This window comes from Carassius carassius, chromosome 46, assembly GCF_963082965.1.
Source record: "Carassius carassius chromosome 46, fCarCar2.1, whole genome shotgun sequence".
NCBI lineage: Eukaryota > Metazoa > Chordata > Actinopteri > Cypriniformes > Cyprinidae > Carassius > Carassius carassius.
The window spans coordinates 14,364,683-14,381,322 of record NC_081800.1 but is presented as its reverse complement, the minus strand read 5'-3'; the positions used below and the strand labels follow the sequence as shown (position 1 = coordinate 14,381,322).

The window sequence follows — 16,640 nt, the reverse complement described above, 5'->3', positions numbered from 1 at the left end:
TGACACACTACAGCAAAACATATAAATAACTGGCCAAACACGGTGAAAGAACTAACGTGCGTAAGACTTTTGCATAGTAGTGTATGTATAAAGTACGTATAATTAAATTAAGTATATTTAAATAAGTATGATTAAAGTATGCGTTCATATGTGTTAAGGGCTAGATTTTCGCTGGAGGAAACAGTGGTGTGATGAGCAGTGAACGGAGTGAAAATTTTACAGTAGATGAGAAACCGATTGCTCCCTCGTGACCTTTTGTAAACTGTATTTATGACAAATAACTGCACAGGTTCAGATATTCGAACAATCTATCGATAAACACACCTTGTGTCCTTTGTTTCTGTTTGAGTCTGCCTGCGCTGCTCCGCCGCGGTCTGCGGATTAAAGACCACGCTGAAAGACAAGGAGACAGGTCTGCCGCCGTTTTCATATGAAATTTAAGGTGACTGACTCTTAAAGGCGATTGTGAATTTGAGTACAGTTTATGGAGTTTAATGCTATAGCCCCACTAAAAAAGCCTAGCGATGCCCATGTTTCTTTCTGTACATTTCGGAGAACCAGGACAAATATTTCTGTATGAGGCACCGAAATGAGGCACCGAAATCTGCCATATTGGCACCCGGTTTCGGTACCCAACCCTACTGGTAATACATCTATTTAAGGACAGTTCTGGTGGGACAGGTTAAATGTGTCTTCTTCAGCACTCCTGTGATCAGATCAGCCATGCAGACACAGATAACACTTGTCCTTGACAACACAGAACTGAAATATTGCAGCCTTGCACCTGTTGAGCAGACAGGATCCCTTAACAGAGGAATCTCACTGGAGTCTGTGGGTATTCAGACAAACAAATTCTCGGGTTTGAATTCCTCCCTACTGAATCAACAGATCACTTAAAGCGGGCTTAATCGAAACCTCAAGGCCTCATTGATAGGGTAAACAGCCCGTGATTACATTAACTTCCCTTGCTGCTTCTCAGACACAAGGTTTCTGCCTGGATGTGTGTTCATTTAAGTCAATGCAGTGTCTAATTCAATCCAAACTCTATTACCCACTCCGCAATAATGGCCTTTAATAGCAGGGTTTACTAGCAGGAGAACAGCTCACCAGAGCCGCCGTAATGCACTGCACTCTGAGAGAGCAGTCCTGTCATTCAAATATATACCAGTGATGAAATCAAGTCTGCTTGTAGTGATAACACTCCACTTTTACAACGCATTAGCATTCAGACATTCTGATATCATATATCTCTACTAAGACCGTAACCACAGTTGCTGATATCCCAACAGATCATTTATAATCACTCTTAACAGCACAGAGTAAAACAAGTGAATGTAAAATGTTTTGGTAAACAGCGTTTGCTCTTACCCGCCGTATGCTCCAAAAGTGAAACTCCTCTTTCTCTGCGGCATCTTGGCTAATGCATACAGCTGTGAAAAACAGAGAGACAGAACTCTACAGAGACACCAGCACTGCCTCTGTCTCCCTGGACTGACTGGGTATGTGTTCGTGAATGTATGTGTGTGTGTGTAACTGTACACATGCAGCACGCTGTCCTTCCTTTCCACTTCCCTGGCTCCCTCTCTCTCATGCCTCCTTGGCAAATAAGGGACTGAGACGCTGGCTCTGTCCACTTTCAGTCACCCCGGTAACCGCTCCTCACTTCTCATTCATATCAGCACTACTGTAAACAGGCAGAAATAGAGCAGTACCTAATGTCTTCATAATGTCCTTTGAAATACACTCATTACATCTGAATGAGATTTCAGGTAGAGGACCGCAAAAATCACTAGATAGACACTGCAATAAAATAAGGAAAATAAAAAAATTAAAATAATTTTTTTTTTCACCTATCCAGCCCATAACAGCAACATTGCATTGCAATAGCATGATTTTAACTATTGGTTTCATGGATCATGTATACACCATATAAAACATTTAAATGTTTGATTCATTAAAATTTGTACTTTTATTTGTACTTTTATTTTTTCATTTATTCTTGTAAAAAACTCTCTCTCTCTCTCTCTCTCTCTCTCTCTCTCTCTCTCTCTATATATATATATATATGTATGTATACAAAATATACATTTTATTTTCACACACACATATTATATATTTACACACATATACTGTACAGGGCCATCCTTAGCTGACCCCTCGGTCTATTCACGATCACGTTCTATTCATGTCTATTCATCTGTCAATATGAAAAGTGATTTATTATTTTACCATTACTTGGAACTACATTTTAAACATGAATTGAGTAAACAATTTAAAATGGCTATTTATCAATCTATCAATAAGAAATTTTAATATATAAAATTTTTTGAATATATGGAAACTTAAACAGAACAAAAATGTTGCCTCAACCAATTGGGCAGGACTATCAGATTGATTGACCAATTGCAGAGGTGGGGTGTGTTTTTGGAAACCTGTTTCAAAACAGTCAATTAGGGATGCATTGATATTAAAATTGTCGCTAATACAAAAAAGCCAATACTAATTTTATAGATGATTATTGTTTTTTGTTATGGGCAATAACCACTCAATGGTCAATATCAAAAATAAATAAAGAAATAGTAATGTTAAAATGAACGGGGGAAAAATATATCATGGAGCGAGGCCGGTGGAGTGATTGGAAATGAGCGACACCTGCTCGACCCACCGGTCTCGAGTCCCGTGGAGGAGATGGAAGGATATAAAACAGGAGTACTGCATTACACCAATATATCATGTATCCATGCATCCCTAAAATTATTGGCGATGCTAGTGGAAAAAAAAACACTAGGGATCGTAGTAACAACTGCTTAAACAAAAGCGTAGTGCCAACTGTTGACACAGGCTTGTGTTATTTTTCAAAGCCACTTAACTATTTACCTAGCTGCACATACCTACTTCCTCTGTTGTGAGCATTTTTAATAAATAAGCCTTGAACAGAGTCAAAGGAGAAGTGTATCTATCTATAAGTCAGTCATTAAGAGACTTTGCACGAAAGGTCTTGGGGCACAGTAAAGTCTGAGTCTGGCAGTAACGTCTCTCTGATTACTGAGCGAAACAAAGTTGCTCACCATGGTTGAGTTTCAGGACTTATCTGTTTTTAAACAGTTTAGAGTCTTCTACTCTTGCTGGTACAAGGTTTTGTACTTTATCAGGAGTGGATGACTTCTGAAATTAAAAAGAACGCAAAAGCTCCTCGACCCTGACGTGCTGCTCTCAAACCAAAACACATCTAGTCAGCGGCTGAAATCACACTTACAAAGGAGTGTAAAACTGCTGATTCATGGGTAAAACACAGGATTATGACAGCACGTTTGATAAAATGAATACTTGGCACTTTCCACTGACTCAAAGATCTGTAAGATGAAACTCATTCACACAAAGACATCTAGTAAAGGGCCTGTTTCACACTGCACATGTAAACAGCTCATATTTATGCCTATGTGGCATCCATAAAGGTACAACAGGTTAACATTGTGTGCATACACTATAAAGTGCTAGATAGCAGAACTTTTTTTGTATCATTGTTTATTATTTTGGTTGTATACAGTTTGCTGAAATCAGCAGAACCTTTTAAACTATTTTTAGCAGAATTTAATTTAAAAGCTATATAAAATACAGCAAACCACTTACCCACTGTTTAAAAAAGACACATGTTGAGCTTTATATTATACTTTATATGATATATATTCTTAATGTTTTTAAATATTTAATCATTATATTTTAGTATATATTATATAATTATATTTATACTATAACATTCAAAAATTGTATATATAACATATAGTATTTTCAATGACATTTTTAATTATTCTTTATATGTATATATATATATATATATATATATATATATATATATATATATATAATATTATACATGTTTATATCACACACATATACAGGTGCTGGTCATATAATTAGAATATCATCAAAAAGTTGATTTATTTCACTAATTCCATTCAAAAAGTGAAACTTGTATATTATATTTATTCATTACACACAGACTGATATATTTCAAATGTTTATTTCTTTTAATTTTGATGATTATAACTGACAACTAAGGAAAATCCCAAATTTAGTATCTCAGAAAATTAGAATATTGTGAAAAGGTTCAATATTGAAGACACCTGGTGCCACACTGTAATCAGCTAATTAATTCAAAATACCTGCAAAGTCCTTTAAATGGTCTCTCAGTCTAGTTCTGTAGGCTACACAATCATGAGGAAGACTGCTGACTTGATAGTTGTCCAAAAGACGACCATTGACACCTTGCACAAGGAGGGCAAGACACAAAAGGTAATTGCAAAAGAGGCTGGCTGTTCACAGAGCTCTGTGAAGGGAAGGAAAAGATGTGGTAGAAAAAAGTTTACAAGCATTAGGGATAACCGCACCCTGGAGAGGATTGTGAAACAAAACACATTCAAAAATGTGGGGGAGATTCACAAAGAGTGGACTGCAGCTGGAGTCAGTGCTTCAAAAACCACTACACACAGACGTAGGCAAGACATGGGTTTCAGCTGTCGCATTACTTGTGTCAAGCCACTCTTGAACAACAGTGTCAGAAACATCTAAAGACAAAAAGGACTGGACTGCTGCTGAGTGGTCCACAGTTATGTTCTCTAATGAAAGTAAATGTTGCATTTCCTTTGGAAATCAGGGTCCCAAAGTCTGGAGGAAGAGGGGAGAGGCACACAATCCATGTTGCTTGAGGTCCAGTGTAAAGTTTCCACAGTCAGTGATGGTTTGGGGTGCCATGTCATCTACTGGTGTTGGTCCAATGTGTTTTCTGAGGTCCAAGGTCAACGCAGCCGTGTATCAGGAAGTTTCAGAGCACTTCATGCTTCCTGCTGCTGACCAACTTTATGGAGATGCAGATTTAATTTTCCAACAGGACTTGGCACCTGCACACAGTGCCAAAGCTACCAGTACCTGGTTTAAGGACCATGGTCTCCCTGTTCTTAATTGGCCAGCAAACTTGCCTGACCTTAACACCATAGAAAATCCTGGCCTGACCTTAACCCCATAGAAAATCCTATGGGGTATTGTGAAGAGGAAGATGCGATATGCTAGATCCAAGAATGCAGAAGAGCTGAAGGCCATTATTAGAGCAACCTGGGCTCTCATAACACCTGAGCAGTGCCACAGACTGATCGACTCCATGCCACGCCGCATTGCTGCAGTAATTCAGGCAAAAGGAGCCCCAACTAAGTATTGAGTGCTGTACATGCTCATACTTTTCATGTTCATAATTTTCAGTTGGCCAAGATTTCTAAAAATCCTGTCTTTGAACTGGTCTTAAGTAATATTCTAATTTTCTGATATATTGAATTTGGGATTTTCCCTAGTTTATAATGTTTAGATTTTGCCTAGAATATAATATACAAGTTTCACTTTTTGAATGGAATTAGTGAAATCAACTTTTTGATGATATTCTAATTATATGACCAGCACCTGTACATATACTTGCAGCTGCTTATGTGCTGCTTATACATGCAGTGTGAAACAGGGCAAAGTCCTCAATTCAAATCTAACTTTCTGGTGGCTGACTGGCCAACCAAATGAGAAGGATTTATCCACCTGAAGAAAGTTTCCTTTAAATGAAAGCCCTGACATGTGCCATGATATATTGTCAATCCATATGCAGAGTGGACAGGCTGTCCTCATTGACTCAGATGGCTGCTCTCAACTGAAAGACTTTTGCTCTTAGGGAATAAACTGCCAGGTAGACATTGATCAAATGACAATACTGTTTACGCAGCTCTTATGTTTTTTCTTTGGACCACCGCTGTTCATCATTTCAAGGCTCGAGACAGACCCAGATGCTCCACAGAAAATGCTTATTGTTTGAGGGGCAAACAGAGGCCATATCAGTCACATCTCAAACAACTGAATGTGGCAGGTCCCATTTAAAAGCCAATAAACCCTCATGTCCTTTACAGCACCTGAGCAAATGGGATTTTCAACAGTGAGACCAAGGCATTAATATAAGGTTTGAACTTACAAGACCAAAATGTGAAAGGAGGTGAAAATTCATAGGGTGTAGTCTGAAATCTCCTGTAATAACAAAGAGGCTCTGAAAAGTACAGCTCCATCAAAGATCTGCTTTCAGCTCAAATGAAAAAGTGTAGACAGTGGTGCAGTTGTTTATGAGCTGTTGACCCTGCGGCATGAAAAGGTTCAGCTTGCTTCCCTTCAGACGGGAGTTTTAATTACACCATAACATTTACTTTGTCTCATTATAAACACCTTGCTTATGGCCACAGCATATGAAAGAGGTTCGACCGAGGCAAAGACTATATTTCAAATGGAGAAGAGATGATTTAATGGGGGCAGGTATAAAAGGTAATTGTTTTAAAAAATATTTTTATCAGACTTTTTATCAGACTTTCACACTGCACGTCAGCCGTGCTAAAACAAGACGACTTTCTGTAAAACTTTACTCATAAAAACTCCATTTGATTGGTGTCTGGAGCTTGTTTCAGATGGAAAAAATTCAACAGAAATACTTTTCACAGGCAGTCATGGGCTTGTGATGTTTAAAGAGGCCGTAGATGTACTAGATGTTTAGAAGTGTCCACATGACCCCACGTCCCAGCAAGGGAAGCAGACATGGCCCCCTGCACACTGCGCCCCTTTACTGGAGCTCTGTTTACTACTGCAGACACACTGAGAAAGAAACGGTTGTTCAAGCACACCATAAGCTTACCTAGAAACTTTTTTAGCAGCTTTTGGACACAGCCTATGAAACTGCATTCATAATGAGGTTCAGCTGGTCTGGTTATTGACAACCCTTTTCAATTAAATCAACATTTAAATAGAACTTATTCAAAAAATCTTACATACTAACAAACTGTGCCAATTCCAGAAATGATGAGGAAGGTTACTGGAATACACCAGTTTGGGAAGGGTTACAAAGCTACAGTATTTCAAAGGCTCTTGGGTTTCAAAAAACCACAGTGAGAGCCATTATCTCCAAATGGATAAAACTCAACAAACCTTCCCAGAAGTGGCTGACCTTCCAAAATTATTCCAAGAATCCACAGCGACAAATCATCCAAGAATTCACAATAGACAAAGGACAACATCGAAGGAACTGCAGGGCTCTCTTGCATCAGTAGAGGTCACTGTTCATGTCTCCACTAGTCAAAAGACACTCACCAAAAATGGCATCCATGAAAGAGAGGTGAAGCAAAAACCATTGCCAACCAAGAAGAACATTAAGGCTCATCTGAATTTTGCCAAAATGCACCTTGATGATCCTCTCATATATAAAGTACACATAGACATTACAGACACACGTTACACAATTTCTGTCATGTGTACTGTTAGAATGCTAAGAAAAGGCATTCTCTAAAACAGATTCAGAATTCATCACATCTCCAATGCCCATCGATTTCAGTGTTTTGAAGAGAAGCTCTACTATAGTAATAATGGATGCTTGGTACATCGATACTCATATGCCAGCTAGAACAGACCTACAGCCAAAGGCTAAAGCACAACCAGAGTTCATCTCTCTCTCTTTGGAGGATGACAACTCAGTCCTTCTCTTTCACACAGATGTACGACTCCTATATCAATACATTTACATTTGTACACACATTTGAAGAATTGTCAGTACAGTCTGTTCAGGGTAACACTGGCACCTACTGGCAGATCATTAAAAACTACAAGGAAAAGTGATGCGTGAGTATGCATGTGCACTAAATTGTAGTCTCTGACTCACAGACTCAAACTGCAATGACTGCTAAGTGCTATGCTGTTTGTGCATGATCACAGAGTATGTGGATGAATTCTCTGAGATACATGGACACAAGATTTTAACAGAAGAACATTCAGTTCTGAGAGCATGTGGAAAATAAATGCAACTTTTAGTGATAAATTACAATAATATTCCAAGTGAATAAATTTTAAAAAAAAGATTTTAAGACATTATTTACAGTAAATTCGGTCTGGTTTTGAAAGTCTTGAAATAAAGCTCATATGTAAGTTGTATGGGCCACAGTTTTCTGTTGTTGTTGTTGTTGTTTTTTAGGGCAATCCAAGTATGAGTATGGTTTTCATCCAATTATGGGTATTCTCTAGCCTTGAGCATTCATTAGCTGTACACTCGGTTTTGCAGTGCATTGTAGGAGTGAATGAGTGCACTCGATAATGTCCACTAAGGTTTTGAACACCACTAAAAATGCCTGTCCCTCCAAATAGTGCTCTATTTAAGTGTTTGGGGGTGATTTCGGACACAGGGTGTGTGTTGCTCAGAGACGCACAGTTTAAATCAATATCAAATTTGCACTCATGCTATTTGGGACAAAAACAGCACTCGTGTTAACTCTACCGTATGATAGAGCTATATGAGACAAAAACTCATAAAGGGCATTTTTGCCCCATTCTCTTGAATTTTGGGGGAATATAACTCAGGATGTCTGCAAGACTTTTTAACTCCCCTTTTTAACAAATAAAATGAAAACCAGGCGAAAGACCAGTGGTAAACCTGATAACTACATTGTATAGGCTCCATCACAGAGAGTTTTTGCTCCGCATCATGTTCGTCACAAATCAACTGTAGTGTGTTCCGACTCGAAGCAGTGCTGTGCACACCGATCCGTGTTTGACATTAAAGTACAGCGAGAGCTATAGAAAGCAAACTGCTCTGCATGCTTTCAAATCGCTCTTGCGGTATTCTGAGGTCAAACACAGATCGGTCTTCAGGAAATAATTATGTGGGGTTCAGGAGAGTCTAAGTCAGGACACAGCCAAGTATTAAAAGCCAAAGAAAGTGAATATGCAGGGAAGACACATCATGCTGGACTGTCCATCACTGAAGCCTGCCAGTAGGTTTTGGCTCCTGTGTAAGTGTAATCTTAATGAATCATTCAGTAAAAGCAGGCTCTTCAGCCCAGAAAGAGGGCAGGGCATTGTGTAGAAGCTATCTGTCAGCTGCAGTCTGTCCATCCGATTTTCAGTTAGGCCGTCACTCTCCGAATGCCATCCAGTTTACCCAGCTTTCTCCTCACCTACTGTTGCTTTTCTGGCTGGGAAGTTTTCCAAAATAAAATGACAACATTTTTCTCAGAGCTCTGAAGGCTTGGAGCACTGTTCTTCTATTGTATTCTGATAACTTCATGAAGATGAAAGCACACACTCATACTTCCTGACTGTTCATCTTATGAATTTAAAGAGATTGGAGATCATGCTGTGCAAACACAGACTCATCCAGGAGCACAGAAATTTGTTGTCAAAGCTGCCCCACAACTTTCATTAATAAAAACATTTCTATTGTAAAACATTTAATTAATGTTAATGATTTCTAAATTCCACCTTACCTCTCTTTCTTTCAACATTAAACTGACGTGCTGTAATTTGTGCTCTGCTCCTGCGAACAGTATACCCCGCCTACTTTGATTTAATTTAATTTAATTGATCTCAGTCATTTTGATTTTGTTGATTGCTGTTAGACCACTAGGACAGACCAGGTTAAAAATCTAACTTTTAAAGCTTTTGTCATCCTAAGAACAAGAGTGCTGCTTAATGAAGTGCAGCAGATCAGTGCAAGAATTTCTAAAATTATTATAATAATTGGCCCCGCCTCCAAGCAATCACAACAGAATGTCAGATTGTTTTATTTTTTCAAAAGAATTAAGTTGACATCAATGCTGAATAAATGTCTCCAATGGCCACAGAATAAGCTTTTGCAGAGAGCGTATGTCAACAGACATTCTACAGCCAACAAACTCATTCTATTAATGAAACATTTGGCATTTTTAACCAGGAAAACATCACATCGCAAACAAAGTGCTTTGCTGGCAATTAGACAGGCAATTTAATTTCTTAAAATGCCAAAGCTACATAAAGCACCCTGTTTGCTTGCCAGCCAGCAGAATAAAAATGCTGAATGAAATATTCCACTTAAAGAGAACTCAAAAGATCTTCACTCCTTCAGACCTTCCTTGCGCTTCTTCAAAGACTTTGTCTCATTTAAAATCTAAGCGACAGGATGAAATCTTACTTAAAACATGATGAGAACTGCAAACTAAATATTGAAAATTAAATACAATCAATAATATTAGATTCCAATCCCATCTGCTCACTTTACTCATGCAGCAGACAGAGATGACATGAATGCTGACTTAATTTTTCTCTGCAGTTGCAAAGAGCTGAAGAAACGAAGTGCAAATGGCATAGCTTACACTAGTGACATTACAGTGGGGATCCGCAATGAGCCAAGCTGCTTACTGAAATTGGCAGCACATCACTGCTAGAATCCATGAATACAGATGAACAAGCTTCTGAACTGCACACTTCATAATCAAGAACATACCGGTAATAAAAATACTCAAAACAGTAAATGACTTTGGCTGATTTTAAGGGCTTATCATCCAAATTATAAGACTAGGGTAGTTTTTAGAAAAAAAAAATATAAAGGAAATTTTATTACATTTATTTATCTGAGGAAAAATAGGCACTTCACAATTCACTTTTATGGAGTTGGAAATGGACCCTTTTCAAAAGACTGTGATGATGCATTTCAATGGTCATCAGCATCATAAATCCTCCACAGTTTTTTATATCTTCATTTTTTTTAAATGTATGTACATTTATAAAACTATATTTTGAACTAAATTACATTTAAATCAAATTACAAAAAACTAGTTAACACTAATGCAAGGGTGTTTCTAATACAGCGTCAATGGGAGTGACATATAATGTCTCTATATTTTTCCTTTTTTTGAAAGTCATGAAAACATTATCATGGATGTTTTTTTTTTTCTTTTGCTAACTGAGTAAATGGGGATGCAAATAAATTAGTGGTAGTCTCCCATTCACTGCTATAGAAGTTCACCCAACTATGATGACATCTGTTTCTGAGAAACCCGGAAATTTGAAAAAGGATCACAAAAAAGGCAATTGAAAGACTATTTTCACAACTTGCACTACACAGTGTCTTGCAATCTTATAATGTCATCTGTATGGCTCTGTTGATGGAGAAATCCTGTATTTGCTCCTCTATTCTTTCCTAAAATCAGTGGGCGGGGCTAAAGAGGCAGTGATGTAGAAGCAGGCACTGATCTTCTCCTGCAGAGGCAGGGTTCAGCCACACTATTACATCATAAAGTGGCACATTGCAAAACAAGTCAATTTCTGAGCTTAGATTCAATAAAAGCTGTTTTTAAACTAACAAGACAATTTTGAGTTTAGAAGCTTACAGGATGTTTTAAATTTTCATAGTTCATTTTGTCGTGGCAAAATATTAAGGGAAATTTTATTTTTCAGTTCTCTAATTTTCACCAGGCACTATGTCAGTCTTAAGTGTGTAATGTAATTTTTATGGAATACATGACCTGTTGTGCCACATACATTTTTCAGGGTGTGTAAAAGGGAGACTTAAAAAACAAAGGAACAAAAATACTTCTAAATTAAAAGCCATTTACGATATGCTTAAAATCTGAATAAGCAATTAAGAAGTAACTGTGAAAGTGTTTAAATCTCATTTTATTACAAAGCTACAGTACAATATTTCAACTAATAACCTCTACAGCAGTTTTCTTATCAGACACTGATTTATAGAGCTCATTACAGATGTTAAGCATCTAGAAGAAACTTGCAAGGTGCCATGAACGCAAAGACAACATTTATCAAAGAGGGAGCAAGTGTTCTCAGAAAGCACAATAAATCAATGCAATACAGAGAAACAGATGTATGGCCTGAAAATAACGATAAGGATGTTAGTCATCAGCCTGCTGGACACTTACATAGTGTACTGTACAGTATGTCCGTTTTTAAAATTTAAGGTGTTAATGGCTGAGATTTATACACTACATAATCGCAAGAGACATTATTTTGAAATAACTCTGGGACCAACTGAATAGTAGATAAGAGTCAGTTAAGGCTACAGTATGAGTGTGCTGTTCTTTCATTCAGAAGCGTTTTCTTAAGGTTCCAGCGTACCACCTCAGGTCTCTCTGGAGAGATCCAGCAGCCAATTAGCTGAAGCCCTGAGGCAGCTTGATGCATCTCAGACAGGATCCAGGGTGACAGATCTGTTCCTGCATAAAGTTCAGCTCTGATGAAAAGCAAGCTACTGCAAACTCATACACCACCTACAGCAGCACTATTCATCCAGCTGTCCTAACAGAGCCTGCGAATCTGAGAAATCGGAGGACTTGTCTCTTAGATGAGCGTACAAACATGGCAGAGAGCTGAGTGCACTGTATGGCAGACAAGCATTTTATCTCATGACATGCTGGGCAGTCAAAAGGGACAAAACAAGTTCTCTTTTCGTGGAAATATGTCAGTGTGTATATATGCATATGTGTATATATGAATGCATTATTTAGGGTTATATATAAAATATATTTATTGAATTCAGACACATTCTCTGAGGCAACCAAAAAAAAAATTAGTTAATAAAAAAAAAAAATGTATCATATATATATATTTGTATATATATATATATATATATACAAAGCCCATTCCAAAAAAGTTGGGACACTGTACAAATTGTGAATAAAAACAGAATAAGTTGATTTTAAATTTCATGGAATCAACACATCTAAAAAAAAGTTGGGACAAGGCCATGTTTACCACTGTGTTGCATCCCCTCTTCTTTTTATAACAGTCTGCAAACGTCTGGGGACTGAGGAGACAAGTTGCTCGAGTTTAGGAATAGGAATGTTGTACCATTCTTTGACTAATACATGCTTCTAGTTGCTCAACTGTCTTAGTTCTTCTTTGTCGCATCTTCCTCATTATGATCCGCCAAATGTTTTCTATGGGTGAAAGATCTGGACTGCAGGCTGGCCATTTCAGTACCCGGATCCTTCTTCTACGGAGTCATGATGTTGTAAATGATGCAGTATGTGTTCTGGCATTGTCATGTTGGAAAATGCAAGGTCTTCCCTGAAAGAGACGATGTCTGGATGGGAGTATATGTTGTTCTAGAACTTGGATATACCTTTCAGCATTGATAGTGTCTTTCCAGATGTGTAAGCTGCCCATGCCACACACACTCACTGCAACCCCATACCATCAGAGATGCAGGCTTCTGAACTGAGCGCTGATAACAACTTGGGTTTTCCTTGTCCTCTTTGGTCAGGATGATATGGCGTCCCAGTTTTCCAAAAAGAACTTCACATTTTGATTTTTCTGACCACAGAACGGTTTTCCACTTTGCCACAGTCCATTTTAAATGAAAAGTCTTGGCCCAGAGAAAACACCTGCGCTTCTGGATCATGTTTAGATATGGCTTCTTTTTTGACCTACTCTATAGAGTTTTAGCTGGCAACAGTGAATGGCACGGTGGATTGTGTACACCGACAATGTTTTCTGGAAGTATTCCTGAGCCCATGTTGTGATTTCCATTACATTAGCATTCCTGTTTGTGATGCAGTGCTGTCTAAGGGCCCGAAGATCAAGGGCATCCAGTATGGTTTTCCAGCCTTGACCGTTACGCACAGAGATTGTTCCAGATTCTCTGAATTTTTGGATTATATTATGCACTGTAGATGATGATAATTTCAAACTCTTTGCAGTTTTTCTCTGAGAAACTCCTTTCTGATATTGCTCCACTATTTTTCGCCAACAGCATTGGGGAAATTGGTGATCTTCTGCCCATCTTGACTTCTGAGAGACACTGTCACTCTGAGAGGCTCTTCTTATACCCAATCATGTTGCCAGTTGACCTAATAAGTTGCTAAATGGTCCTCCAGCATTTCCTTATATGTACATTTAACTTTTCCGGCCTCTTATTGCTACCTGTCCCAACTTTTTGGAATGTGTAGCTCTTATGAAATCCAAAATGAGCCAATATTTGGCATGACATTTCAAAATGTCTCACTTTCAACATTTGATATGTTATCTATATTCTATTGTAAATAAAATATAAGTTTATGAGATCTGTAAATTATTCCATTCCTTTTTTACTCACAATTTTTGGAATCAGGTTTGTATATTAGATGAAAGCTGCACTTTCATAACCAATGAGACAAAAGGAGTAGCAAGCAGTTCAAGAAATAATATTTGAATTTCCAATGATTTGGTCATTGGAAAACACAAGTACACATGAAGTAGAATGTCAGACTATCTGTTGATGAGCCACACTGTTTAAGATCTTGTGCTGCCATTGAAGCTAGATCAAAATCACAGCTGAGCACAAAAGGCAGGGAAGCAGATGTCCTACACCATGTGATATCCACTTGAAATAGTAACTAAAGATGCAGCCTCCATCTTATGTACAAAGAGTGTGGATATCTTAGATATGTGCCTGACAGTCTATTCCAGTGATTCACATTAAGTTACAGCTAGTTCAGTTGTCCAAATTCAGCCATCTTTACAACACAGACTCTATAGATTCTGCTACATTCTGCAGCCTGTGAATATCCGGGGGACAAGCATTATGCTGAATATGCAAGAGATTCATTTCTAAATGTTAATCAAACAGAAGAGCAGAGGGATGTAATCTACACTGACCCTAAGTGAAATTGAATTCTGTCATCGCCGAAATTATGAATACTTGGAATAAAAAGAGTTAATTAGGGAGTCTTCAAAGGTTTTTTTAATTAAATAGATGATTATTTCTGGACTGTGAAACATTGGGTGGGTGGGGGGGGGGGGGGGGGGGGGGTGATGTGTCTATTGAAATATTGTGCAATTCTATAGCAATCTTATTCCTTCAAATATCTATAATAATATTAATAAATATAACAATTACATAATTACATGCCTATTTTTATAAATAAATTTAATAAATACATTTATATATATTTATATACATTCAGCGAATTTCAAATACATTAAAAATATCTTTGAAAATTTGAAAGCTTTTTTTTTAATTTAACAAAATTAATTTAAAGGTTATTATTATTATTATTGTTATTATTATTAACAATCAATTATATTATTATTATTATTATTATATAATATTAATTATTTATTATATTATTAATATTGATTGATTTATTAATAATTTATATATAATTACATATATACTTTACACATTTGATAAACAATATTTTATTTATAAATTGTATATTTAAAATTTTATCTTGACTACTCAACCTTTTTCGTGTGGCTTCTGGAAAACCGGCAAAGCTCAAGGCTAAAGCTTGAGCATCAGAGCAAAAGAAAAGTACACTTCCTTCAATCCACAGTCTCCAATCAAACAGTCTCACAATTCTCTGCTCCACACAACAGCTCGATGTGTGTATCTTTGTCTCATATAGATATAATGTACTGTAGATTCAGTATCCACAAAGCAACATCGCTCAAGGGAGTTTGAATGTCAATATTTCACATCTTGAAAGAATTCATTATTGCTCGCTTTATTTTAATCAAAGAGAAAGTTTCCACTACTTGACTGAATTAAATCCATTCTAAAATCAATTTTAGTAAATCTAACCACTAATTAATAAAGGAACACTGTTCAACAACAGCAGCAAATAGAGGACATTCTCCATAGGCTACATTTGATATTCAGGCAAATGGAAAGCAACCCACAGACCTTCTAATTTTCCTTCATCCTTTCAGTTGAGATGGTTTTGGGAATGGAAAAAGACAGATATAAGAGTGTGCCTTTTCCCTAATGAAATACCACTGACAGTGCAAGCAAAAGGCAGCTCTGCTGTCTGTGTAGTGACTGAGATGAGATGAATCCAGCATCAAACCGAAATGCTCAGAAAGGACCAAAACACTCACTACAAACCCAGTCTCTCCATGAAAGCACAGGAATTCAGAAATCTTTAAAAAGGAGCAAACTTAGTTCAACAAAAGTACTGTGTTTGTGCTATTACAGACTGCTACCTGAACAGAGTTGAAAGAATTATGTTACTCAAAAATAGAAATACTCTGTCATCATTTACTCACCTTCATGTCATTCCAAACCCTGAAACGTACCAAGCTTGAAAAAGTATGCCCAAAAAAAACTTCTTCTGAAGTCATGTAATAGTTTCATAGAAACAGGCAAAGTTTATACCATTATACAGGCTAAATGATTCATTCTCCATTGTGATTGATCAGGTTGTGGAGATGCTCCAGCCACAGCGGTTCTCTCTGAAGGTGAAGATTATCAGTAAACGACTAACATTTCACCCTGTTCCTCACACAATGTCTGCTGATCCTTTAGGAGACTTGAAATACAGCACAGGAGTCATATGAACTACTTTTTTGGATGCACTACAATTAATTAATTATTTATTTATTTATCTTTTTTTTTTTTTATTAGCTCCAGTCCTCACTCAGTTTCTTTATACTAAAAATAGCAACCAGGGTGTTTTTCAGAAAAATAACCTTTTGCATTCTGCATGAAAAGTCAGATGTTTTCGAAAAGGCAAAGATGAGTAATAATGACAAACCATTCCTTAAAAAGTATGCAACCCAACAGTCAGGATGATTCATAGATTAATATTTTAAATGGTCACACTTTATATTCGGTGTACTTGCATATACAAGTCATCATAGAATATACTTTCTGAATTTGTACAGATTGGGGAAAAAACACTTTAGTTTCTATTGAGATGTGATACAGTTTAGATTAGTTTCATGGGTGGGTTAAGGTGTAGGGTCAACAGTGTAATTAATTAGATGTAATTACATGCAGGTAAATTTTTAAGCAGGCTACAACATAAAACCATGTATGTAGTACACAATAAGTG

The 16,640-nt window shown here is 37.1% G+C and overlaps 1 protein-coding gene across 16 annotated transcripts in view; it reads right to left on the bottom strand.

The window, feature by feature from the left end:
- LOC132129025 (rap1 GTPase-activating protein 1-like) overlaps positions 1-16,640 on the bottom strand; it is a 101,057-nt gene that overhangs the window by 83,604 nt on the left and 813 nt on the right. For 3 of the 16 annotated variants that reach the window (XM_059540426.1, XM_059540430.1, XM_059540424.1), the window contains exon 1: positions 1,369-1,546. The exons of 3 other annotated variants lie outside the window; for them this stretch is intronic. In XM_059540426.1, coding sequence (XP_059396409.1) covers positions 1,369-1,412 — 44 coding nt within the window. In that variant the 5' untranslated portion in view covers positions 1,413-1,546. Of the gene's footprint in view, positions 1-1,368; positions 1,551-16,640 lie in introns of those variants that run through there. 10 more of the 16 variants (XM_059540427.1, XM_059540441.1, XM_059540421.1 and 7 more) reach the window with 9 other exon arrangements.